At 31.4% G+C, this 24,261-nt stretch overlaps 4 protein-coding genes across 11 annotated transcripts; 2 read left to right on the top strand and 2 right to left on the bottom strand.

Moving 5' to 3' along the window:
- Positions 1-7,686: 7,686 nt before the first annotated feature.
- On the top strand, positions 7,687-16,495 carry LOC108745219. 5 transcript variants are annotated; one of them, XM_025981532.1, is made up of 4 exons: positions 7,687-8,012; positions 13,139-13,685; positions 14,130-14,337; positions 15,798-16,495. In XM_025981532.1, exons 2-4 carry the CDS (start codon positions 13,221-13,223, stop codon positions 16,202-16,204), a joined length of 1,080 nt encoding a protein of 359 aa, XP_025837317.1. In that variant the 5' UTR covers positions 7,687-8,012; positions 13,139-13,220; the 3' UTR covers positions 16,205-16,495. The 5 variants fall into 5 exon arrangements, with proteins under 5 accessions (XP_025837317.1, XP_018336856.1, XP_018336855.1 ...); XM_018481354.1 differs by lacking the exon at positions 7,687-8,012 and adding an exon at positions 11,077-11,402 and having other exon boundaries at positions 13,180-13,685; XM_018481353.1 differs by lacking the exon at positions 7,687-8,012 and adding an exon at positions 11,077-11,402.
- A 1,179-nt stretch (positions 16,496-17,674) lies between these two features.
- Positions 17,675-19,665, bottom strand: LOC108745220 (X-box-binding protein 1). Of its 2 annotated transcripts, XM_025981534.1 has the most exons (3): positions 19,203-19,665; positions 18,554-19,036; positions 18,226-18,460 (listed from the first exon to the last, which is right to left on the bottom strand). In XM_025981534.1, the coding sequence occupies exons 1-3, from the start codon at positions 19,343-19,345 to the stop codon at positions 18,370-18,372; spliced, it is 717 nt and encodes a 238-aa protein (XP_025837319.1). In that variant the 5' UTR covers positions 19,346-19,665; the 3' UTR covers positions 18,226-18,369. The 2 variants fall into 2 exon arrangements, with proteins under 2 accessions (XP_018336858.2, XP_025837319.1); XM_018481356.2 differs by lacking the exon at positions 19,203-19,665 and having other exon boundaries at positions 17,675-18,460; positions 18,554-18,890.
- Positions 19,666-20,161: 496 nt separating this feature from the next.
- LOC108732220 (tetratricopeptide repeat protein 17-like) lies at positions 20,162-22,521 on the top strand. Its single transcript, XM_018462904.2, has 4 exons — positions 20,162-20,619; positions 20,672-20,918; positions 20,975-21,391; positions 21,967-22,521. Exons 1-4 carry the CDS (start codon positions 20,309-20,311, stop codon positions 22,132-22,134), a joined length of 1,143 nt encoding a protein of 380 aa, XP_018318406.1. The 5' UTR covers positions 20,162-20,308; the 3' UTR covers positions 22,135-22,521.
- On the bottom strand, positions 22,517-23,971 carry LOC108732221 (probable nuclear transport factor 2). 3 transcript variants are annotated; one of them, XM_018462907.2, is made up of 5 exons: positions 23,720-23,971; positions 23,587-23,658; positions 23,437-23,535; positions 23,188-23,295; positions 22,517-22,792 (listed from the first exon to the last, which is right to left on the bottom strand). In XM_018462907.2, exons 1-5 carry the CDS (start codon positions 23,825-23,827, stop codon positions 22,679-22,681), a joined length of 501 nt encoding a protein of 166 aa, XP_018318409.1. In that variant the 5' UTR covers positions 23,828-23,971; the 3' UTR covers positions 22,517-22,678. The 3 variants fall into 3 exon arrangements, with proteins under 3 accessions (XP_018318409.1, XP_018318408.1, XP_018318407.1); XM_018462905.2 differs by having other exon boundaries at positions 22,700-22,792; positions 23,178-23,295; positions 23,720-23,969; XM_018462906.2 differs by lacking the exon at positions 23,188-23,295 and having other exon boundaries at positions 23,720-23,969.
- Positions 23,972-24,261: the final 290 nt, after the last annotated feature.

The raw sequence follows: 24,261 nt of genomic DNA, 5'->3' as shown, positions 1-24,261 counted from the left end.
ATATGGTACTTTATTGTTGTATATCCCATGGACGTTACGTGCATTGCCCTATAACCCAAAATCTTTCGACACAAAAATTACCACTGCGTTTGCACGATTTTTATTATTACTACAACAATGATCGCCAGTATAACTTTAGCTGTCGGTACTTTTGCGAACAAAATTGCCTGAAATTGCAACGGGTTACCTTAACTACATGTATAAATACGTGCGTGTATAGACGAGGGCCCCAATATCACGGTCCCGGACTTCGTCTGTACGGCTGCCTTTTCCCACCGTGTGCCCCTCCTTAGCGCATTTGATTACAGATCCGAACGCCCCTTCGGCGTGGGATCCAAAAGATCCACCGCCACCGCCGCCCGCAATCACCGAACATTATGATACTTGAAAGAAAACACCCGCGAGAAAAAATATTTAAAATTCCGAATATGTTAATTGCTTTAACCATTTTGTTTTGTATTTATTGCACAGTTGTCCCAAATTTCAAAGTGTACGGCCACACCTGAGGACCCGACATAAAAACAATAAAATTATAATTCGAAATTCAAAAATGAACACTCATCCAAGTCCGGCAGATCATACATAACAATATCAATATCAATTACAAAATTAAGGTAATTTAGAGATCTTTGTTTGTTGATTGTTTAGCGCCGACTCAAAATTACTTAGGTAGACTTATATTAGTTGAAGAACTTAGTTATTAAAGTTAATAAAATAAAGGTTTATTATTTTTTGTTTTTCAGTTTTATCGGCGGTTTAATTTTTTTGTAGCTATAATCTACTAATTACTACTATTATTTTCCTACCATAAATCATCCCCTGTTTTCCTACCCCTAGGGTTTGATTTTTTTCCAAATTTATATAGGGCCAACTTCGGGGTATACCCTTTCCAATAAAAAAAGAATTAGCAAAATCGGACTGTTCTGTCAAAATATATGCGTGTTCATACATTACAATCAGTGAGTGAACTACAATCAACAATCGTCCCTTGTTTTCCTAGCCTTAGGGTTGGATTTTTTTTTCAAATTTATATGGGACTAACTTCGGGGTATACCCTTTCCAATAAAAAAAGAATTATCAAAATCGGACTACTCTGTCAAAAGTTATGCGTGGTCATACATTACAATCAGTGGGTGTACAACAATCAACAATCATCCCATGTTTTCCTACCCTTAGGGTTGGAATTTTTTTTCCAAATTTATATCAGATCGACTTCGGGGTATACTCTTTCCAATAAAAAAAGGATGACCAAATGTTATGTGTGGTATAAAAAAAAGAAAGACAAAAAACAAGACTTGAGAACCTCATCCTTTTTTTCGTCGATTAAAAATGGTTATTTTCAGGGTAGGTCGTAAATCACATTATAATTAAAAAGTTGATTAAATAATTTTGAATCCCTTGAATGTGTCCATATTCCGCAAACAATTGATATATTAAAGGAAATGCATTTCACCTGTATTCGATCTGTTAGAAAATTATGTAGAATCTGAGTTTCTCAAAAACATTTTCACCGTATTTCCTACATAATTAAATAATTCAAACAGTTTTACATCACGACTCAATAATAAACGGTACATACAATTAAAAAACGGTTATCAGAAGTTTAATTTACAACAGTGTGTTCTTATGGCGTGTATTAAATGCGCATTAGGATATTCAGAATTTAAACGACCTTTTTAAGTGAAATGTATGACTCCATAAAAGCATAAATAATTATTTTAAAATCGAAATTAGCCGTATATCTTTTCTAATAGGTGCTTAAGAAGAAGCATCCTCTATTCAAACGGCTATGCTTAATGTTGTTAATGATAATAACTACCTGTTTACATTTAGTAACATTTTATGCAATACAAATTAAATTGCAAAATAGCTTTTGATAATTCTTCCGCCATTTTACAAATGTAATTATTTTATTAGTAGTTAAAGCCTTCAAACATTGCAATTTTTAAACAGAAAATTAATGACAATAACTTTTAATTAACCTCGACCTGGGTGTTGTTGCAAAAATTTCTAATAATCCTTTTGTTTCCCATTTATGTTTCGTCTAAATTATTTTGTGTTAAAGTTTTCAAAAGGGATGATCCACCATTTAAATCCCTACAGTGGGTTCTGTTCTAAATTGCCCCTTTTCAAGTCTAGGGTAAGCTATGCTAGTTGGTGAGCTGTCTTCAATGCAGCTCACTAACTTGTCTAAACTCGCGACTTTATAATAGCGAGTGACTATAGAGGGGAGGGGTTTCTGAAGAAGGTCAAGGTCGATTTAATTATCATGTTGATAAATTTTAGGAATTAAGTTGCAAAAATAAATTAATATCTAATTTCAGTGTTACAATTCTGCCACATTTATATATCTGCCAGCCCCGATTCACAAATTTTTGGACGTAGATTATTTTGTATTTTCGATAGTATAAGTGAGTTTAAAGGGTTGTTGCCATTATTTATTTGGATTAGCGAGTATAGCGACGTAAATGCAAATTGTTGATAATTTTACAGTATTCATATTAATTTGGACCAAAATAAAATTGATAAAAGTGCATTATTTGCAAATCAGTCTAAGTTAATTAAAAAAACACGAAGAAATTAAAAGTACTACAAGATTATTTCCGACTTTATTCAAGCGTGTTAGTTTTAAAGTTCTTAACCTTTCGCTAATAAGCAGTTTATGTTATTAAATAAATTAATATTGTTGTTGGTGCGTTTCTATAGCAGCTGACGCTAATTATCAAATCCTAGGAATCCTCTACAGCTCCGAGCAGGGTTAATTATGGGCATTTTACAAATTCATCTTTTTTAATGATAGCCGCATAATGTCCCCGTTAATACAAAGACAATTTAACTCTTACGTACACACGATTTAATAAACAGCGACATTTTCTCTAACGTTTTTATGATGTTAGTGCTTATTATAAATGAATGTAATTTTGCATAATTTCAGCTGTTTACATTATGTAGTCCATTAACTTATTAGCAAGGTGATGATGATGTTTTCAACTAAACCTTCTAATTTATTTTAGTTAGCACAAAATACGAAACGCACAATTTACGCTTTCTCTGTACCAGTTTTTTCAGTAGGTATCAATACCATAAGAAACAGAAATATTTATGGAAATTACGTCTGAATAGCAAATTGAGTTTACTGACGCTTCGCAACATTTACAATCTATTTAATCAAAAGAAGCATAAAATTTCAGATAGACATACATATATAAATAAAAATGCCAAAATTTGGAAAATAGAGGCGTTAAAGGTCCACATAAAAAACATTAGGAAGGGAGTCAGACAGGGATGCACACTGTTACCGCTACTTTTTAATCTTTACATCGAAGACGCGATCAACATCATTAAAGACAGTACAACTGTAGGGATAGATATACAGGGGCAAAAGATTAGTATACTTAGATTTGCAGATGATATAGCAGTATTAACATCTAGCAAGGAGGAGTTAGAGATAGCTTTAAATGAAATGGATGCGGTACTGACAAAACAGTATTGTATGAAAACAAATAAGAGTAAAACAAAAATACTGGTATGCAAGGGATGAAAAAATAGCGAAATAGCGAATATAAAGATAGGAGACAAGAATTAGAAGAAATGGCCTATTTTAAGTATCTAGGAAGTCAGATAAATCAGGACGAAAGGAGTAGTAGGGATATAAAGCAGAGGATAGCGCAGTCACTTCTAATTTTCTTTTTATTTCTTCTTAATTTATAAATTAGAAAAAGGCTGTTGAAGGTGTATGTTTGGAGCGCGGCGCTGTACGGGTGCGAATTATGGAGAGTGGGCGCAGCGGAAAAGAATAGGTTAGAAGCGTTCAAAATGTGGTGTTACAGGCAAATAATGCGGATACCGTGGATGGAGAAGGTTAGAAATGAAGAAATATTAGAAAGAATAGGGGAACAGAGGACTCTATGGAAGTGTATAATAAATAGGCGAGATAGATTGGTAGGACACCTTCTTAGGCATGAAGGTCTAGTCAGAGACATATTAGAGGCAGAAACGGGTGTTAGGCGGGGTAGACGTAGACCTAGATTAGATTACTATTCGCAAANTATAATATATTTTCAGATTTATTTAACTTAAGATAATTAATTATATCTAATTACCAAAAGATAAATAAGCTACTACAATATGTATCTGGGTGCCTGTTTTTTGCTAAGTTATATTCTTTAGCCCAGCGTCCCTTGAATGATAAGGGCGCGACCGAACATTAAATTACGCAAAAGAAAAGGCATTTCGGATTATGATGCTTTTCTCATCAAAATAACACGAACTTTTATTTCTTTTTTTTTTATATTTTTGTCTGAATTTTATTATATCAACTGCCCTGCCAAACATCGTTTATTATGATTCTTAGATATGTTTTGCTATATTGCTATACAACATGTCCCAAAGTACTTTTATTGACAATGAAAACAAAAATTCTAGCGTACCTATCTATTTAAGAAGGTCATTAAGTGAATTCAACGGAATTCCAATTGCACCGTCTGTCCCGCGTATATAGTTGATCTCGGTCGTGGGTGTAAAAATCTCAATCTTCATGTCTCGGCTTAAGTGCGTGCAAGGGGCGTGACGAGCGTGAGCAATTTCGACCCCTCTGTCTGTGAGAAAAGCCAAGAATTTCTAAATGTTTCTTTACGAGCAATTTTAATTATCCAAACTATACCGACAACGTTAATTTCAGTAGAAAAAACAGTCACTGGTCAAAATGTGATATACTCACAGAAATAATGTTGAAAATAAAGTACAAGAACATTTTACGTAATTTTTTGCTATAAAGTTAAAGGAGCTAGGTACAATAACATAATTTGATCAAAAAGAACAAAAAAAATTTTCAATGATGCATTTGGACTATGGGCATAAATGAATAGTGTAAAATCTAGAAACAGACCGCAGTAAGGAGGGACCAATAGAGATCTATAATAATGATTAGAGATAATGATTAATTTGATTAATTATAATGATCTGCATACGTTTAATAATTAAAACATACAAAAAAACGATAATTAATTGATCCTGTAAATCTATTGTAAAGGATTAAAATGAATACAAATTGAAAGTTACATGTCAAGGGATGCCCTTGTGACAAAAAAGAACATATGAAACTAAGAGCAAGTTAATTTAAAATATCCATTGCATTTAAAAAAATTCTATACATAGCAAGGACGGATGATTGTTAATAAGAATCAAAATAATTAAAAGTTTTAAGGCACATAAATGTCGAAAATTAGTTGATAGTTGAAAAAGCGTGATAAAAATAAGACCATTTCAATCTCGATGCTTTTAGCAAAATGAGATTAATTTTACGAAAAAAGATAATAGCTATCAAAGTTAAATGTCGACTTTGCTTCAAAATTCAAAAGAGTGAAGAGAAATTATGTTGAAGTAATAAGAAAATGTGTACTATGTGTAAAAAAGCAGATATGAGTAAAAAAAAAGAAATAATGAGTACAAAAAATGCATAATTGTAAAATAAAATTCGTGTGATAAAGTAGAAAAAATTATAATCCTCTTATCTTATTCTTTTGTGTTCTTGTCAGAAATCTACAATATTGACTAATCATGTAGTCAGGGGCGCGCTCCATAAAAAAACCTGTCGCATTTTTAAAATTCGTTTAGAAACTATCCCTTGAATTAATTATTATAACAGTATGAATTAAAAGAAATATGAAGGTGTTTTATCTCTCTGACTGCATAAAGCAACAAACGTAAATTTCACAAAATATGTAGGTATGTATTTATGAATATTTATTTAAAAGAACAAAATTGACGAGTTCAATTTTTAAGCAAACTGGAATTCATAGTAAAATTAAGAATTGGGGTGATGAGTTGTAATCGAAATGAACGATTAAAACTTAGAACCAGTCGTTTCGTCAGTAACTACGAATGACATCTTTAGTGGAAACTACATTAAATTCCGTATGTACAAAAACTTTCAAAAATTTTTATTAAGACACCATTTGATATTGTTTCGTCTTACAAAGCCATATAAGTTGAAGAAAGAAACGATGATTAGAGTAAAAATTATTTAGTTTTCCTGATATTGNCAAAGAGTCCTCTGTTCTATTCTTTCTGATACCTCTTCATTTCTAACCTTTTCTACCCACGTTATCCTCATCATTCGCCTGTAACACCACATTTCAAAAGCTTCTAACCTTTTCTTTTCCGCCACGCCCACTGTCCATGTTTCGCACCCCTAAAACGCCGTCCTCCAAACATACACCTTTAACAACCTTTTTAGAATTTATAAATTAACCGTTTACAAGCATAGAAATGATTTCTTCTTATTAACACACTTTTACTGACTCTTTATATGGAATAGTACATATATACATAGTACATATATTAATTGAGGTACCTTTAAGACTTTTATTTAAAAAATGTAGTGAACTATGAATTGCAAGGGATTGACAAATTGGAGACACCTTGCCCATTTGAATCCTTAAAAAGCACATTATATATACCTCCTTATAGAGTAGTTTAGGTATCATAAGTGACCACTTTAGTCGTAACGTTGTCTGAGAACAATATTCTTCCTTTATTTATTGAAAGACATTAACAAAACTACCGAAAGCGTTTGAGGATTCAGATTCTTGCTAAATCAGTACAAAAACAAAACTAATTACTGCAGCCGCGTAACTACATCTAGCAATTTCATTTATTTTTATACCGACAAAAACAATGATTACATCCAGTTTGTGAACACCGGTATCAGAAGATCTAAAAGAACGTTAACAATTGCAACCATTAAGCCAAATAGCAGCTCACATTCTTCATAGAATTCAAACCATGTAGGGTCGTTCTATAGAAAAATAATTCTTGCACTTTACTCTTAAAGCAATTACAAGTAAATTTGTTCTCGAAACGTTTATACGATAGGTAGGTACTTATAATATTATTACAGATAACTTGTAATTGGTTATCTTCGATAAGATCTAAAGAATGAGGTCTTTATTTGAATATCAAGTTATTTGGGTTAATAATGAAATGTAGAAACATATATTAGATTATTTATTTAGAATTAAAGCAACCGTTAAAACAGTGTAATTGTTTAATTAAAAGCCTTTTTATTTATATCTATAGAGTTTGCGAGCTAACAGTTCGAAAGAAAATAATGAAATAAAATAAAATCTAACATCTTCAATAAAGTTTGTATATGTAGCCATTAGAGTACGTAATAGACGCAGATTTGGAGGTAAAATAACAACAAGAAGGTCTACAAGTAATTTTAGATGGAGTCCGATGTTTTTGAAAATTTTTATCGAGGTCCAAAAAAAAACATTTCTCCAAAAAAAGATAAGGGTGACGCTCAAAGCTCAGGTTTTTTTTCAACTACAATGTTTCTCGGATTAGGATTCCGTATATCCATCCTTATAGGATCACTCGTGTGTCCGTCTGTCCGTTTTTTAATGTTTGCAACTAAAAATAAGTCAAAAGAAGCTTATTCTAGAAGCTAGACACTAGAGCGATGTTGAAACATTCAATAGCAACTTTTTAATCACAAGTCGCAATAAAATTAATTCTTAAAAAATATAAACAACAGATTTATTTAAAACCAGTAAGTAATATACGGAAGATACAGCGGGCAACATTCTGGCAAGATATTATGTTGTTAGTTAGTTGTCGAAGTGGAGTGAGTGATATTGTTATGCGAATCCTGATATCTCTTCACTCATTCGGTTAGTTGAATCCTCGCGGTTCAAACGTGAACGTTTTCCACGAGTGACGCATCTTTCCATGCGTAAAAATAATTGACCACAAAACCGACCATACACACTAAAACAAATTGTCTATTTCCCGTAAACATCAAAGTCAAACCATGAACCGGCTGTAATATTCAGTTTAGTGTCTAAAGTGTTTTAAGAACATAACAATAAGTGCTTGGAACACATTAAGAAGAACAGTTAAATTCATTTTTCAAAATATTGTTTTTTTCCAACTGGCGAAAGGTAACAACTTTAAAACAGGAAAAAAAAACAGATTAACGGTTGAAAATGTTTTCCCACATAATGATGGTAAGTTTGAAAATTATATGTACCTGTATTAGTACCTTTAACGTTTTTTTGATTGATAAAGACATTTTCTTTAGTCAGTTGTTTTGTTGGTTGATACGTTCTAATTGACAACATATATGATTTACAGCATCAGAAATTATGGAGACATGCGCATTCTATTTGTACTTACCTTATTTTTAAATTACTTAATATCCTTACCATTTTCTTCAATAAAAATTACAGTAGTACCTTTTAAAAATTTAATCCTCATCTTGTCGAATACGAACCGTTCCTAATGCTATTTGGTATAAAACAAAAAGTTCCTAATAACTAGCAGAATGTCTCGTCATGGTTGGTTGTATTCGCTTGTAGATTTTAGACAAAAAAAAAACAACAACAAAAAGAATCGATCAATCGTGAAACCGCAGCAACAAGATCGAAGAGCGTTTCCGTCAATTATAAAAATCCAGATGTAATTCTCTTAATAACAGTTTATTATTGTTGCTTTGGACGCGTTACCTGTAATTATTACGAACAAGGAATGCCAAGTAGCAAACAAGAACAAATTAGCGTCTAGTTGCAACTAGTCGTTAAAATCAAACACATCTATATTCAAATCGATTTAGAAAGTCTCCAAGAAAAGTTACAGGATTTATATTCGTCACTTTGCACAGTTATTAATGAGAATGTCTTGAGACAACCGCTAATCAAGCTGATTAAATATCAGTTGACTTGCTCTATATTTTATCACTTCGAGATCACGTTCGAACACCACCAATGGGTTCACACAGAGGATAGCTATACGTGGAAGGATAAAACTAGGTACCTGCAGCGTAAATAATGTTGCTATAACGAACCCCAAAGGACTAAATAAGAAGTTAACTAATTGAATATCAGTAAAATATATTGCCTTCCAACTAATGCTGTTGACAGGGTGGTTTATATAAAGAATTGGACACAGATGAACTACCAATTCTAGACATCCAATTGATTCATTTTTTCTTATAGGTTTTTTCAGAAAACTTTTCTTGGACCAAGAAAAATTAGTTATCATTATATTTTCTCAAATATTCTAGAAAATTCTAAAGCATTCTTGAATCCTAAAAAAGTAGGGCTTCCAGAAAAACTCTATGACATTCCGTAAAGTTCTGAACAAGCGTCGGAATTCAACTAACACACCTTTCATCATCATCATCATCATAAGGTCGTCAGTCTTAAGATTGGTTGGATACGCACTTCTACTCTTTCCTATTCTGAGCTTATCTTCGCATTTCCCTAAAACTAGAATAACCCACATCCTTAACTATTTGCGAACAGTAATCTAACCTAGGTCCATCTCTACCCCTCCTAACTCCTGTTTCTACCTCTAATATGTTTCTGACTAAACCTTCATGCCTGAGAAGGTGTCCTACCAACCTATCTCGCCTATTTTTTATTGACTTCCAAAGAGTCCTCTGTTCTATTCTTTCTGATACCTCTTCATTTCTAACCTTTTCTACCCACGTTATCCTCATCATTCGCCTGTAACACCACATTTCAAAAGCTTCTAACCTTTTCTTTTCCGCCACGCCCACTGTCCATGTTTCGCACCCCTAAAACGCCGTCCTCCAAACATACACCTTTAACAACCTTTTTAGAATTTATAAATTAACCGTTTACAAGCATAGAAATGATTTCTTCTTATTAACACACTTTTACTGACTCTTTATATGGAATAGTACATATATACATAGTACATATATTAATTGAGGTACCTTTAAGACTTTTATTTAAAAAATGTAGTGAACTATGAATTGCAAGGGATTGACAAATTGGAGACACCTTGCCCATTTGAATCCTTAAAAAGCACATTATATATACCTCCTTATAGAGTAGTTTAGGTATCATAAGTGACCACTTTAGTCGTAACGTTGTCTGAGAACAATATTCTTCCTTTATTTATTGAAAGACATTAACAAAACTACCGAAAGCGTTTGAGGATTCAGATTCTTGCTAAATCAGTACAAAAACAAAACTAATTACTGCAGCCGCGTAACTACATCTAGCAATTTCATTTATTTTTATACCGACAAAAACAATGATTACATCCAGTTTGTGAACACCGGTATCAGAAGATCTAAAAGAACGTTAACAATTGCAACCATTAAGCCAAATAGCAGCTCACATTCTTCATAGAATTCAAACCATGTAGGGTCGTTCTATAGAAAAATAATTCTTGCACTTTACTCTTAAAGCAATTACAAGTAAATTTGTTCTCGAAACGTTTATACGATAGGTAGGTACTTATAATATTATTACAGATAACTTGTAATTGGTTATCTTCGATAAGATCTAAAGAATGAGGTCTTTATTTGAATATCAAGTTATTTGGGTTAATAATGAAATGTAGAAACATATATTAGATTATTTATTTAGAATTAAAGCAACCGTTAAAACAGTGTAATTGTTTAATTAAAAGCCTTTTTATTTATATCTATAGAGTTTGCGAGCTAACAGTTCGAAAGAAAATAATGAAATAAAATAAAATCTAACATCTTCAATAAAGTTTGTATATGTAGCCATTAGAGTACGTAATAGACGCAGATTTGGAGGTAAAATAACAACAAGAAGGTCTACAAGTAATTTTAGATGGAGTCCGATGTTTTTGAAAATTTTTATCGAGGTCCAAAAAAAAACATTTCTCCAAAAAAAGATAAGGGTGACGCTCAAAGCTCAGGTTTTTTTTCAACTACAATGTTTCTCGGATTAGGATTCCGTATATCCATCCTTATAGGATCACTCGTGTGTCCGTCTGTCCGTTTTTTAATGTTTGCAACTAAAAATAAGTCAAAAGAAGCTTATTCTAGAAGCTAGACACTAGAGCGATGTTGAAACATTCAATAGCAACTTTTTAATCACAAGTCGCAATAAAATTAATTCTTAAAAAATATAAACAACAGATTTATTTAAAACCAGTAAGTAATATACGGAAGATACAGCGGGCAACATTCTGGCAAGATATTATGTTGTTAGTTAGTTGTCGAAGTGGAGTGAGTGATATTGTTATGCGAATCCTGATATCTCTTCACTCATTCGGTTAGTTGAATCCTCGCGGTTCAAACGTGAACGTTTTCCACGAGTGACGCATCTTTCCATGCGTAAAAATAATTGACCACAAAACCGACCATACACACTAAAACAAATTGTCTATTTCCCGTAAACATCAAAGTCAAACCATGAACCGGCTGTAATATTCAGTTTAGTGTCTAAAGTGTTTTAAGAACATAACAATAAGTGCTTGGAACACATTAAGAAGAACAGTTAAATTCATTTTTCAAAATATTGTTTTTTTCCAACTGGCGAAAGGTAACAACTTTAAAACAGGAAAAAAAAACAGATTAACGGTTGAAAATGTTTTCCCACATAATGATGGTAAGTTTGAAAATTATATGTACCTGTATTAGTACCTTTAACGTTTTTTTGATTGATAAAGACATTTTCTTTAGTCAGTTGTTTTGTTGGTTGATACGTTCTAATTGACAACATATATGATTTACAGCATCAGAAATTATGGAGACAGAACGAAGATAATCACATCCTTCGTAATTAAAACCGATAAAAAAGACTTAAAAGAAACAGCCAGATCGAAACATTATAAATAATTATATTATTTAACATATAATTATGCAGTTCCTGTAACACGCTCCTAATTTCCACAAAATTATAATATCGCAATTTTCCTTTAGATTTTTTAATAAACAGTTTCTTGGCTGAACATTCTTTGAATATTTTAAAATTCGAATTTTGGAAAGAAAATTATTGTATTAAGGAGATCATTGTACACTCTACTAACATTTAACTCAACGAGCATAATAAAGAAGAAAAACGCAATTGCAAATTATTATAATTCATGTAAAACCTTGACAGATAAACAGTCATTTGCACTTGGTTAATTTTTATTTGACTAATTAACTAATTTTGAGTACTTTATGTAATATTGATGGTGTATTATCTGTAGACATCCTTCCCTCTTGCAGATACTTTTTGTTTACTCTTTTTCTAATTTTATATAAATTCTGATTTAACAAAAGCGTTTCTAAAAATCGATTTATAAATATTTATCGTCCAAAAACTGCCTATCAATCTCTGCTTCATCCTAAACATTTTATGGTACGTTCCTTACTGGTCTATAATTACTGTTTCCATCGCGGGTTTCTCCTTCGTTCTTTCTTTCTTCTTGTTTCATAAAGTAAGAAACCTTTCGAAGGTAGTTATCAAAGTGTCCCGCATTTAGTGCCGAAGATCTTCAGATTTTCAACATGTGGGTTATTAAGAAAATCCACCCACTTGTTGACTTGTTCACGTCCAATACCTATTTGATTTATATTATGAGCTTGCCGTATTTGCCGAATCAAATTACAATAATCGTATGCCAGAACCATGATCTAAGCGCGATATAACTCCGTGAGAAATCGAAACCGAAATTTACCCTTAAGCGTATGAATGGAATTTTATGCAACAAAATACTAAAATACTAAGAAATCATATGTCAGTTTCTGAAATAAGTAACAAGCTTGCAGGAGGTGTTAGGGCACTAAAAAGCAAAAAATTAAGTAAATATTTGGTGATCTGAAAGCCCACCGTTTTCGAGAAAAAAGGTATTAGAAAGAATCAGTCCGGCTCTGGTAGTATCAGGCAGGATAATACGACATTGCAACGCCACATTCAACCAGCTGCTATTTATCAGCATCCGTGTTTTATTTCTTATGCATTTTTTTATTCATGTATTATTTGTATTTGTTAGATTAGAGGAAGTGTGATAGAATATATTTACGTTTATGTGTTGTCAATCCACGCCCAGCGCCGGCTTCGGATTGTAACTTTGTCTAGTTTTCTTACAATATTAATTCAAAGTGAATCGTTAATTTTAAAGGATTATGTAGTTGATTAGGCTGATTTCCCTGATTTTGCCTGCTGACAAAATTGCACAGCCGCTCACGCTCAGGCAAGTGACGCGCGGCTGTCGATTGCTTCTTACCAAACAAGAGAAAATTGTTATCGTCAATCGTTTAGGTGTATAAACAGTTAATAACTTGATATTACAGTATAATTTGGAGGTAAAAATGTAAAAGGCCTATATAAATTCTATAAATTTCATTTTATTTCAGTAACCATAATTCAGTGTGTTATTACTTTTCATATTTACAAGAAAGATAACGTGCCAATTATTCTGTAATATAAAAATGTGATATGGGTCAAAAACAGTCTGGATTGGGTAAAAAACTATCAGGTATCAAGTTGCCCATCATATGGGTGCTGCGAAACCAAAGAATCACGCAAAACCCGAATCCTCAGGAACCGATAAAGTTCCAGTACAAGACGAGGAAGAAACCAATCAATCTGACTTGTAGAAACGATGTAGATAAAAAAACCGTTATCACTGATGAAAGAAATAACATGTCAGTCAAAACGTTGGGGAAACATAATTGTCGACTGAAAGAAAGTAAATTAAACAACAAACATGTAGCCGATGTTAAAATCCCGAACACCTGCCGCCCTCCAGCAAGAACTAGATCTGAACCATCGCTCTATCCCGAGAGAAGAGAGAAAAGGCTGTACAAAATCAAAAAATCGAAACCTCTCAACAGCGATCTCTTTCATTTTCGAAAGGAATTCGGATATGAAATAGAAGACGTGGATGACTTTTTAGCAAATGTAAATAACATTTTTTCTAACATTTGCACAGTAAATTAATACCCAAAAACAGCTGCTTTTCAAATAGCTACATACAAACATATTAAGAAAGAAAAATATCCTTGAAATTTTGTATGTCAATATTTACCCACCGTTTAAAGAAATTTTAACCCATGTAAAGATTTAATTCAAAATTACTCAACCAATATTCAATTTACTCAAACAAATGTAAAATTTAGAGATTATTATTTTTAGTAAACTGATTTAAATAATACCAGAAATAAAATTAAATAATATAACTGCGAAATTGCTGTATGACCTAATTACCTTTTCTCTTTTGAAAATTTGTTGGTTTTATTAGCCTAAATTATCTTGATGAAGTCTAGCAATTTCTATAAAATCCTGCAGTAGATCAACTGAAATTGGAAAAGGCACCAACTAACAATTATTTGTTTTATTTTTTAGGCTACGATTGAAAAGCCTGCAAATATACCGGTAGTATTAGCATTTCAAAGTATCCTTTATCACACTAGAGCAGGTGGTTTTCAAGCCGAAATACAGCTTCCCTTAGGGATGGTGGTGAATGCAGTATTTAAAAATGAAAACTGGCTTTATGTTCAAACCCCACATGCCGTGGAAGGGTACGTTACCTATGCTGATTGCTTGCCCTTAGGTAACGACTTTAATTTACTTTTAATATTTTTGCCTTATGGGTGGCGGTCAAATAATTAAACAACTTTATGTTTTTTGTTACGTTTCTGTTTATTCAACCACCTTCAGACTTTAATTTAGCAATATTATTGCTGTCACAAAATACAGTGATGAAATTAAAATATAGCCGATTAGTTACAGTCGTCGTTAAAAGACATTAAAAATTAAACTATCCACTCGTTTACAATTTTGTAAAAAATCTAAGAAACCTTCCAAAAACTTAATGAGTAATTTATACATATTTTTCATAATTATTCTGAAATGTGGTAAAAGAAAAATTTCTCGTAAATTAATGGCTTTTATTTTTTATTAAACTCAACTTGACATAAACCTCACGGATAAATACGATCTACAAATTTGCATATTCTTTTTCGGCATGAAAAATAAATATCCTAATATTTATAAGTAGATGTAGCTACACATTCGGCTTTAATTATGAATTAAATTAACACTCGGAATGTCTAAAAAATGTCATCATATACCTTCACTACCGCAGAAAAATTGTTATGGTTCGAAATGGAAGTCAAAGACCCACCATGTAGTTTCTATTCCTTTCAGTTGGGAATATTTTCCCATAAAATAGTCTAATTACCCGACTATGAAGTGGAAAACAAAATAAATTTAAATAATGCCTTTAAATCTGACCGCTTACCGGATTTTTATTGAATTACAAACATTAGCAGAATATAAATTAGCAGAAAACAGAATTGTTTGAATTTACGACTGTAATCTTACCTTGCCGATTTGAAAATTAATTATCCTCAGCTGTTCGCAGTTAAAACGTGAACAGCTGAAATACTGAAAATATTTCAATTTAAATGCCTCATAAAACGTTGACAACTTTACGGTAAAAGTCACTTATAACGCACGCGCTTATTATGGACTCACGGTTATAACGTACGATATCAAAAGACCTGGCCGATTGTAAGAATACATGTGTGTCTAATTCTCTTTTAACAAAATTTATGATCCAGTTTTGTTCTAGTAGTAGCTCGTTTTTTTTTATCATTTTTTATATATTNCTTTGAGTGAGTTTTTCGAGGGATTCAATGTCAACATCATTGTCGAGCTCGTTGAGCAAGTCTGGTAAAGAAGGCAAGCCAAAACAGTCTTCCATAGTACTGTCACTAGTATTTGTGGATTCAATGTTTCTACTGGGTATTTTTGCTTCAGACCCTGCGGCAGAGGGAGGGATTCTGCAGATCCTTTCTGAGCTTCAAACCCAACAGAACCATTTTGGCCACAATTTTTACATTCTGCCTGTAGTTCTTTGCGTAATGATGCATTTTCATTCATCAATTTGTGATTTAGTTGTTTAAGGTCTCAATTCTAAATTTCTATTAAAAACCATACCTACTGGTTGTAATGAAAGTTAACGAATACAAATATCACTATGAAATTCTCATTGTTACATTTTTACAGGTATAATTCCACCTAAAGATAATTCTTCCCTTCCTCTTTGGGAAAATGTTACTGACATTTTCCCTAAACCATGTGGAAATCTTACCGATACGGAACTGGATACATACAGGGGTCGGTCAGGAAGTCGCAGTGTTTACAGTGCTTGTAGTGAAAAGGATTTTGACAAACTTTATTTGAAAGCCACCGGACTTTATAATCGTAACAATTATCAAAGTGCCGTTCAAAGACATACCTTGCTGGTGATATCGTCGGATTATAATAGTGATAATATAGACACAATTAATGTGCGCAGGGGAGATGTTGTTTCATTACTGAGGCAACCTGTTAAAAATTGGCTTTGGGTAAGAAAAAAAGATGGCAACGAGGGTTTTATACCCGAAACTGTGGCCGAATATCAGTTCCTTTAAAATGTTTTCATATTTTTTTTAATAAAAACCTTTTCTTTTGCGTGTTTATTTTACATTAGCTGGCCTCCACTGTTTCACCCGCAATAAAATTTGGTTTCATTAGAATTTATCAAATAAATAAAAGAAAAAAACAGTCAAGTTAATCACCCTTAGAAAAATACAGTTTTATAAATGGATTTTCAATTTCCGAGTTAGCTCCTATACACCCAATTAACAACTACTAATGATTTTCAGGTAGGAAGCGAAAAAAGAAAATAATATTCAAATTTTCTTTATTTTTTATTGCTGCTCACCTGGGTTATAACTATGTACCTATATCCCAATATCTTTCTAGAAATATCAACTTTTCAATGAAGAAAATTGAAACACCTCTTCATAATATTACATTAGTATAGTTTTCTTATTTTATTAATCATACGTTAAAAAAAATATTAAATAGGTTTTCCGATTCTTCTGAACTATAGAAAAGTTCAAGTCTAACATTAATAACTATGTATTATAGTTTCTGATTTTAAAAAAACTTCTACTGTTTTCAGGCACCTTTAATGAAACTTCAAAATTTGTCGCAAAAACTACAGTTTGATCTACGACTTTCAAATTTTAGGATTATAATTACATATCAAATTATAGACTAATTTTACAGAGATTAGGTAATTTGTAAAATATGGGAATATGGGAAAAGTTTGTAGAAACGGCCAAAAGCGGATTGTTATTTCGAATATATAATTAAGATGTAATTAGGCCATTTAATTACGATTAACTAGGTACATTACTTTGTATTTATTTCGTAAGCCTAGTTGTTTACATTATTTATAACCCAAAAATAAACCACGATTACTGTAATTTATTTTAAAATCATTAAAGGACTATTACTTCTAGACTCACACGCGATTCTATTAAAATTTTTCAAGTTTCCTTATTTTAATTTTCTTATAGGAACTCACCTATATGGCGAATATTTCCTTATTAAGGTACAGGACTTCCATGTTAAGGTCGACGGCAATCAGAAAAAAGACTATTTAATTCACCGATTTTTCTCATTTCATTACTGTATAATTAATTAACTATAAAAGTTCTCGTAAACAGCTTTTCAGCACATTTTGTTTTCAGTCAAAAACCCACGTATAATAATTAAAAAAAATAAACAACTGCATTAACAATTTTAAACTTATTAGTTTATGACTCACACTATGCAACCAATTCTGCTTATGATAATGCGCAAAAACGGAAACATACTGGACCATCTATACTTGTCTATTCTTTAGGTTATCTACGCATTAGTATTTGTGGGAAATTCGAAAGCTGGTAAGATTATATGATAATGTGGACAGCAGTTTTTGAAGTAAATATACTTATGGAAAGTTCCACATAACATTGGTAAATTAATAAATAAATACTTTTGCTTAAAGTAAGGTCAAATATTCTTCAATTGACTTAAACTGTGACAGTAATAAAAATAAATAAACAAAATATCGCACACATTTTTATTGTAAATACACATACTGTACAAAATATAAAAATAATTTAAACTTAATAAGTAATGCTTACATCTAACATTATTTATGATGTTTTTAACCCTTACATTAATGTTGGAAACAATTCTGAAACACTGTTATCCCAAGAGGAAAAATCATTTTCTTCAAAAGACTGAGGTGATGCTGATGATTCATAACCATAATCAGATAAATTAGATGATGGAGAATGTACATATTTTGATTTGTTATTGTCAGGTACCTCTAACAAACTCATTCTATTTGTAAGTTCAAATGCATCTGATACACTGTTTAAATCTTCATTACTTGAAATTTCAGTGTCTGAACTGACTAATTCACTAACAGCCTCATTTAATTTCTTATTCTCCATAACAATCATAATACTATCAGAGTTTCCCTCAAGGGATCCATATACCTCCTCTGGTTCTTTCAATTTCGAATCTAATGATTTTTGAGAATCACTAACAATTTTTGGCTGAATGACTTTGAATTTTGATTTCTTATCAATTTCTTTTTTATCTTTCTTTCTTTGATATAATCGTCGGGAGTAACTTTCTTTTAATTTTTGATTTTGTATCTTTTTCAATGGCTCAGTGTCTGGTTTGGCAGAGTAGTTGTGATGTAACAATAGAAATGGTGCGATTTCATCTTCCAGCTTCTTATCAGAAACAACTACACTTTCACATCCACTGGATTCCACATTTTCTGATGTGGACCCCACCACTCTTTTGTTGACCTTGTATTCTTGAAGAGCAACTGATTCCTGAAACAAGTTTGTTATTATTGTAAATATCATTTTTGCAAATAGGAAACCTAATTACATTTTATATTTGCAAACATTTTAAGAAATACATACTTCATTATTTGTCTTTTGAGAAGCTGCTTCCAAATCTGCTGCGATATCTTGTAGGAGGCTTTGAGTGAGTTTTTCGAGGGATTCAATGTCAACATCATTGTCGAGCTCGTTGAGCAAGTCTGGTAAAGAAGGCAAGCCAAAACAGTCTTCCATAGTACTGTCACTAGTATTTGTGGATTCAATGTTTCTACTGGGTATTTTTGCTTCAGACCCTGCGGCAGAGGGAGGGATTCTGCAGATCCTTTCTGAGCTTCAAACCCAACAGAACCATTTTGGCCATAATTTTTACATTCTGCCTGTAGTTCTTTGCGTAATGATGCATTTTCATTCATCAATTTGTGATTTAGTTGTTTAAGGTCACTGCATTCTGCTATTAACTTCTCATTCTTCTTAAACAGTTCTTCAATGGTCTTTTCCATCTGATCAATTTTGGCTTTCTTTCTATCCCTTGAAGTTTGGGCAGCAACCCTATTTTTCAATTTTCTGTATAAGAGGAAACAGCACAGTTAATGAATCAGCTAATTAACAAAACAAAAGTAAGAAAGTGCAGGAAGTACACATCTACAAATCATTTAATGTTATGAGAAAAAATTACAAATTTACTTTAGAAATTACAAATACTTCTTTTAAACAAGTCCACTATACGTACTTGCGTTGTAGTTTTTCTTCCCATGTTAAATGGTCGAGTCTTCTCTTCTTTCCCTTTGCAGAGGAAATTTCATTTTGATTTATATCCAAAATTTCAAAACGCGCCGTTGGAATGTAATTAAGTACCCCCGATATAACACTCATTTTATGTTGTAATAAATGCAAATCGTTTTCAGATATTGAAATTCGATAGGAATTTTGTGAGTTTAAGTTCTTAAAACTGCGTAATATTTAGACTGTAAAACAATGCTGACCATGACAGACAGAAATATTTTACACTTAAAGTGCTATTAAAGAACTACACAAATATTTTCTTGAGAACGATAATAAAACACCGGTATTGACTTTCTGATACAAGCATGATGCAATTTTTAATAATCACAAATCAACTTCACTACTTGATATGATTCTAGATTATTCCATATTCATTTTCGGATTTTGCGTGTTTACTATAGAGAATATGTGGTATTTTGTGATTGGTCACTTGCATATCGTTAATTGGATGATCATTGGTATCTANATTAAAAATTTACCACTAAATAATCCGATGGGTAAAATCTTTGAATGCAATTAAAATGTTTTAATAAATCAAGAAAAATAAGTAGTTTTATATAAATAAATGCAATTGCATAGTATTAAGATGAGTTACAAAGTTAGAAAAACCTTTGGATCCAGTTGCACAAAGCATATGTATCGTCCAACAGAAACAGCAAAATAAAAATAAAAAATTTATCAAACATTTCCAGCTAACTTTTACCTGCGTCTCCTTCTGTATTTATGGCAGTCACGGGCATAATGGCCTCTGTCTCCACATTCATAGCATCGATCGTCAGGATGAAATGGTCTTCCGCGAGACCGAGGTGGCCCCCTATATCTTCCACTACCTCCCTTTCCATTCGACAATTCAACCCTTGCTCTTCTACCACATATCGTTCTACCATTATTCACTACCCTACATTTAATTATTCTTAACCTCACATTATTTTAAGAAAATAAATAAATAAATACTTTTAAATAATTGCAATAATTCCAATTCTGCAATTGTTCATACGTATTTTGCAATGAAGTTATTTAAATATCAATGTTTGTAAGAGTAGTGCATTAAGAATGTTAGAAAGTAAATATTGCATTTTATCTGTACTTTTCGTATTTATTTTACATTTTGGCTCCTTAAATTCAAAAACTTCCACGATGTGGAAGCTGGACCTGAAGAAAAATAAGATTGTGGAAGCAAGCCCATTTCTTCCAACTGTATCCTTGACTAAGGAAATGAAGAATTCAAAGAATTCACCATATTATGATCCTATTTTCAAAATCATTACTTCAACTATTTATTATGACCAGACATGGGTCAAGCAAGGTGATGATTATTATTGCACAGACTGTCACTTATTTCAGACCAAAAATGCTGTTGAAAAGTGAGTTAATGCATTTACATTACTGTATAAATTTTAAACGTTAATATTCCAGTAAAAACGTTAATGCTCAAAATTCTACTTCATTCAAAACTGTTAAATATAAAGAGAAAGAAGTTGAGGATGAATCATTGGATTGTGGCAAACCTGTGAATTTTACTTACTATGATAGTTTAGTAGGAATTGCAAATAGACAGAGTCATCCTAATGTGCAGGAACCTCAGTTATCACTTATATTAGGCAGCAAAAAAAACTTTGATATTAATTCCTTAGAACAACGACTAAAGAAAATTAGAAAAGAGGTAAGTTAATTGAATTTTGTGCAAAGCAAAGGATACCAATCAAAAAATAATTTCAGAAACCAAAATCTGTTCATATATATAATCAGATAGGAAATTTCTGGAGATTAAAGGGAGATACTCAAAAAGCTATTGAATGTTTTCGTAGAGGTCTTGCAGTATCACCACATAATTCTGAAATTTTATTAAATCTTGCCAGGGTTCTTTTTACACTGCAATATTTAGACGATGCCATATATTTAACAAGACGGTCAATTGAAATGCAGCCTCCTGATAAAGGGGCAGCATGGCAGCAATATTTCACATTGGGAGAGATTTTCAAGGCCTACGGACATTATCAAGAGGCACAAATTCACTTAAAGCACACACTGGACTTAAAACCAGGATTTACACCTGCTGAAATCGCACTTAAAGAAATGGAAAGTAATCCAACAATTACTATCCATTTGTATACCATGGTTATCATCATTTGCTTGGTATGCTTAATCTCAAATTTGATTAACATATAAAGAAATATTAAAACAGCCTTTTTATATATCTATATTGTTATATACAACCACTCATCAGTCATATTATTTTCCAATTATTATTTCACTATTCATGGTTTTTATTTAACAGTTTTTTTCTTTCCTAATTTAGATGGTTATCGTTTTCATTTATTTACAACAGTATAATGCAGAAGCCATTATTGTATGGTGAATTCTTCCTGGAGATATAATCCAGTTATATGCTCTTGCTCTTACTCTTAACATTACTGATCATATGAAATCTCTTTATAGTAACAAATTGAAAAAATATTACTTTAGCTCACAAAACTGTGAAGATGATTTCACTTTTCAAAAATTCATCTTCATACTTTATTTTTCTTAATTATTGAGCACGACCAATTCTTCTGTTATTTTTTCAAGTGTTAATATATGATAGACATTATAAAGTTTAAAAAAACTAACTTCACTCAACAAACCAATATTTACTTGTCAAATCTTTATCTTGTCTTTGATTTGAATATAAAGAGTTGCTGATAAATTAACTAACAAACATCTCTTTTTAGGTATTTGGTGTTCTTCTCGTAATTTTGTCGTCTTTTGATGGTGCGACAGAGAATGAAATGGCTGAAAATAAGCCACAGAGACATTTCAATAGAGCTATGGCAATGAGTACCTTAAGAGGTCTACGTATCTCACAAAGAAACAGTAGACACAAAAAACTTGTAGCATAGACTGTATGTTACATTATTTGACTGATTATTATTTATCATTTTATTAGATATTTCCTAGATTATACCTAAGATGGATACGCCAAATTATATTTTGGAATATTTTTGTTTGATTACTGCAAAGCAGTACTTAATTTTTATGTATTATTTTTGCACTGCCATGTTTCTTTTTATTTATTCTTTTTTATATTTATCGTGTGTGTCGTTTATTTATTTGTAAGTTATTAACCTCGCTCATATTTGCATTTGTAGTTAATACAAAGATCTGTTTAATCAATAAACTAAATGTTTGAATGTGCACTTAAAGTTAGAAAATAACATCTATGTTAAAAGTACATTATTGTACCAATATGAACGTTACAATAAAGCAATGAAAAAAATGATATCTTACAAAATATGTTTATTTTGGTTTAAATGAGAAGCACAAAGTGAAATCGCATTTTCATTTTCCATGAAAACGTTCAGGAGACTTATGAAAATTGAAAAGTTATTATTTTTCAGAATTGGACTATATCTCTAATGGCAATATTATATTTCGATAAAAAGTTTATGCAGAATCATGAATACCCAATCTGAATATGTCATGCTGGACATAAAATGATGCTCCTAGTGGTTTCAAAACGAAAACTTGCGAAAATGCGTGGGGTGGATCTTCATCAGCCTAAAAAGGAAATATTTACAGACATCACAATTGAATAACAAAAATAGAAATATAAATACATCGTCAAATAAATTTAAAAATATTTTTGCAAAAATATCCCCTGCTTGCAATCATTGTGTTAACTACACCAACTTTTTATGAATGTTTTATAACATGTGGGAACTTTTAATAGAAAATATAAAGATTATTTTTGAAGTTAGTGTGATATACATGTAAAAATATTATTAAATTGCATAAAATATTTAGATAGCTTCCTAAAAACTATTGTTATTGGTAAAAAGTTGGGTAACTACACTAAGCTGTGCAAAAACCAAGAGTATTAGATCAGCAAATTAAAAAGTAAGCAAATCAATACATATATGCATATTTTTAAATTAATACATACTGTGCTAAACAGTATCATGAAGAACAAGTCTGAAAATGTCGTGTTGGACAAAGAAACTTTGACCAATTGGTTTCAACACAAATGTTTGAATGTAAGATTGAGGTAGATCTTCATCCGTCTAGTCAGAAAAAGTACCATTTAGTAGGACATAAAATTTCAAAAATAGTTTTTTGTTGACATAATAAACCACTGACCTTATTGTAAAATCTTGTTCAAAACTTTGACCAATTTGTTTAAAGAACTGTTTTGAATAGCTTACCTGTAATCGACCTAGTACATTTATTATTACACCTCCATCAAACATTGGTTGAGAGTCTACGGCAGTAATTATTCTATTAATTTTTTGAAAAGTTAAGCTCTAAAAAACTGAAATTAATTAAATATACTTTCAGTGTAAATGACAACATACCGATAACTTTTCCATAATTTTAACTGAACCTTGTAGTTGGGTACCTTCAAAAGTCATAAACGAGCTTTCTACCTAAATAGAATAGAACAGAATTCAAATAATTCACTTTAAAATAAAAATAATAAACACTTACGTTATACATATTAACCAGGTTAGGTCGTTGCACCGGATCATCAAACAACGCATAGTATTGCTGTACGAAGCCCTTTCCTATAGCTTCATATTGTGGATTTAACGCCATTTCTATATCCTAAATTGAAATATTCTATCTACTTATTAAACTAACAGAAATAATTACTTATTATTCAACAAACTTTTTTATTACAAAAAACGGCCAAGAAAAAGACCAACCTCAATAAATATGACGTTTAAAAAAGTTAACCTCATCACATCATGCTGACAGTGTTCAATTACTTAACAATCTTTCAAAAGACTTGTGAAACTCAAAGATTTATTTAATTTGATTTAATTAATTTTTTCTTTATTTAGTGTAAAAAAGAAAAATTGAATATAATCTGTTTTGGATTGCTAGATCAAAAGCTGACTAATTGAAATGTAGATCAATTTAATGCATGTGCCTGGCATTTAAAAAAACACTACATACTTTGTAAAAATTCAAAAATTTTGCTTTAAATGTTTAACAAAGTCAAAAGGCATTTAATTCTTAAATAACAA

This window comes from Agrilus planipennis, unplaced genomic scaffold (genome assembly GCF_000699045.2).
Source record: "Agrilus planipennis isolate EAB-ADULT unplaced genomic scaffold, Apla_2.0 scaffold38, whole genome shotgun sequence".
Lineage (NCBI taxonomy): Eukaryota > Metazoa > Arthropoda > Insecta > Coleoptera > Buprestidae > Agrilus > Agrilus planipennis.
The sequence above is the reverse complement of the archived record's forward strand: the minus strand, read 5'-3'. Positions and strand labels throughout refer to the sequence as shown.

What these genes read in the sequence shown, in the direction of transcription:
- LOC108745220 (XM_018481356.2), bottom strand. Translation starts at nt 18,706, where the DNA reads ATGGAAGACTGTTTTGGCTTGCCTTCTTTACCAGACTTGCTCAACGAG. An exon ending in CTCAAAAGACAAATAATGAA is followed by an intron (nt 18,461 to 18,553) that starts GTATGTATTTCT and finishes AACTTGTTTCAG; the next exon opens with GAATCAGTTGCTCTTCAAGA.
- LOC108732221 (XM_018462907.2), bottom strand. Translation starts at nt 23,827, where the DNA reads ATGGCGTTAAATCCACAATATGAAGCTATAGGAAAGGGCTTCGTACAG. An exon ending in ACCTGGTTAATATGTATAAC is followed by an intron (nt 23,659 to 23,719) that starts GTAAGTGTTTAT and finishes TATTCTATTTAG; the next exon opens with GTAGAAAGCTCGTTTATGAC. An exon ending in ATGTACTAGGTCGATTACAG is followed by an intron (nt 23,296 to 23,436) that starts GTAAGCTATTCA and finishes TTTTCTGACTAG; the next exon opens with ACGGATGAAGATCTACCTCA.
- LOC108745219 (XM_025981532.1), top strand. Translation starts at nt 13,221, where the DNA reads ATGGGTCAAAAACAGTCTGGATTGGGTAAAAAACTATCAGGTATCAAG. An exon ending in TGGATGACTTTTTAGCAAAT is followed by an intron (nt 13,686 to 14,129) that starts GTAAATAACATT and finishes TTTATTTTTTAG; the next exon opens with GCTACGATTGAAAAGCCTGC. An exon ending in TGCTGATTGCTTGCCCTTAG is followed by an intron (nt 14,338 to 15,797) that starts GTAACGACTTTA and finishes ACATTTTTACAG; the next exon opens with GTATAATTCCACCTAAAGAT.
- LOC108732220 (XM_018462904.2), top strand. Translation starts at nt 20,309, where the DNA reads ATGTTAGAAAGTAAATATTGCATTTTATCTGTACTTTTCGTATTTATT. An exon ending in ACCAAAAATGCTGTTGAAAA is followed by an intron (nt 20,620 to 20,671) that starts GTGAGTTAATGC and finishes TTAATATTCCAG; the next exon opens with TAAAAACGTTAATGCTCAAA. An exon ending in TGGTTATCATCATTTGCTTG is followed by an intron (nt 21,392 to 21,966) that starts GTATGCTTAATC and finishes ATCTCTTTTTAG; the next exon opens with GTATTTGGTGTTCTTCTCGT.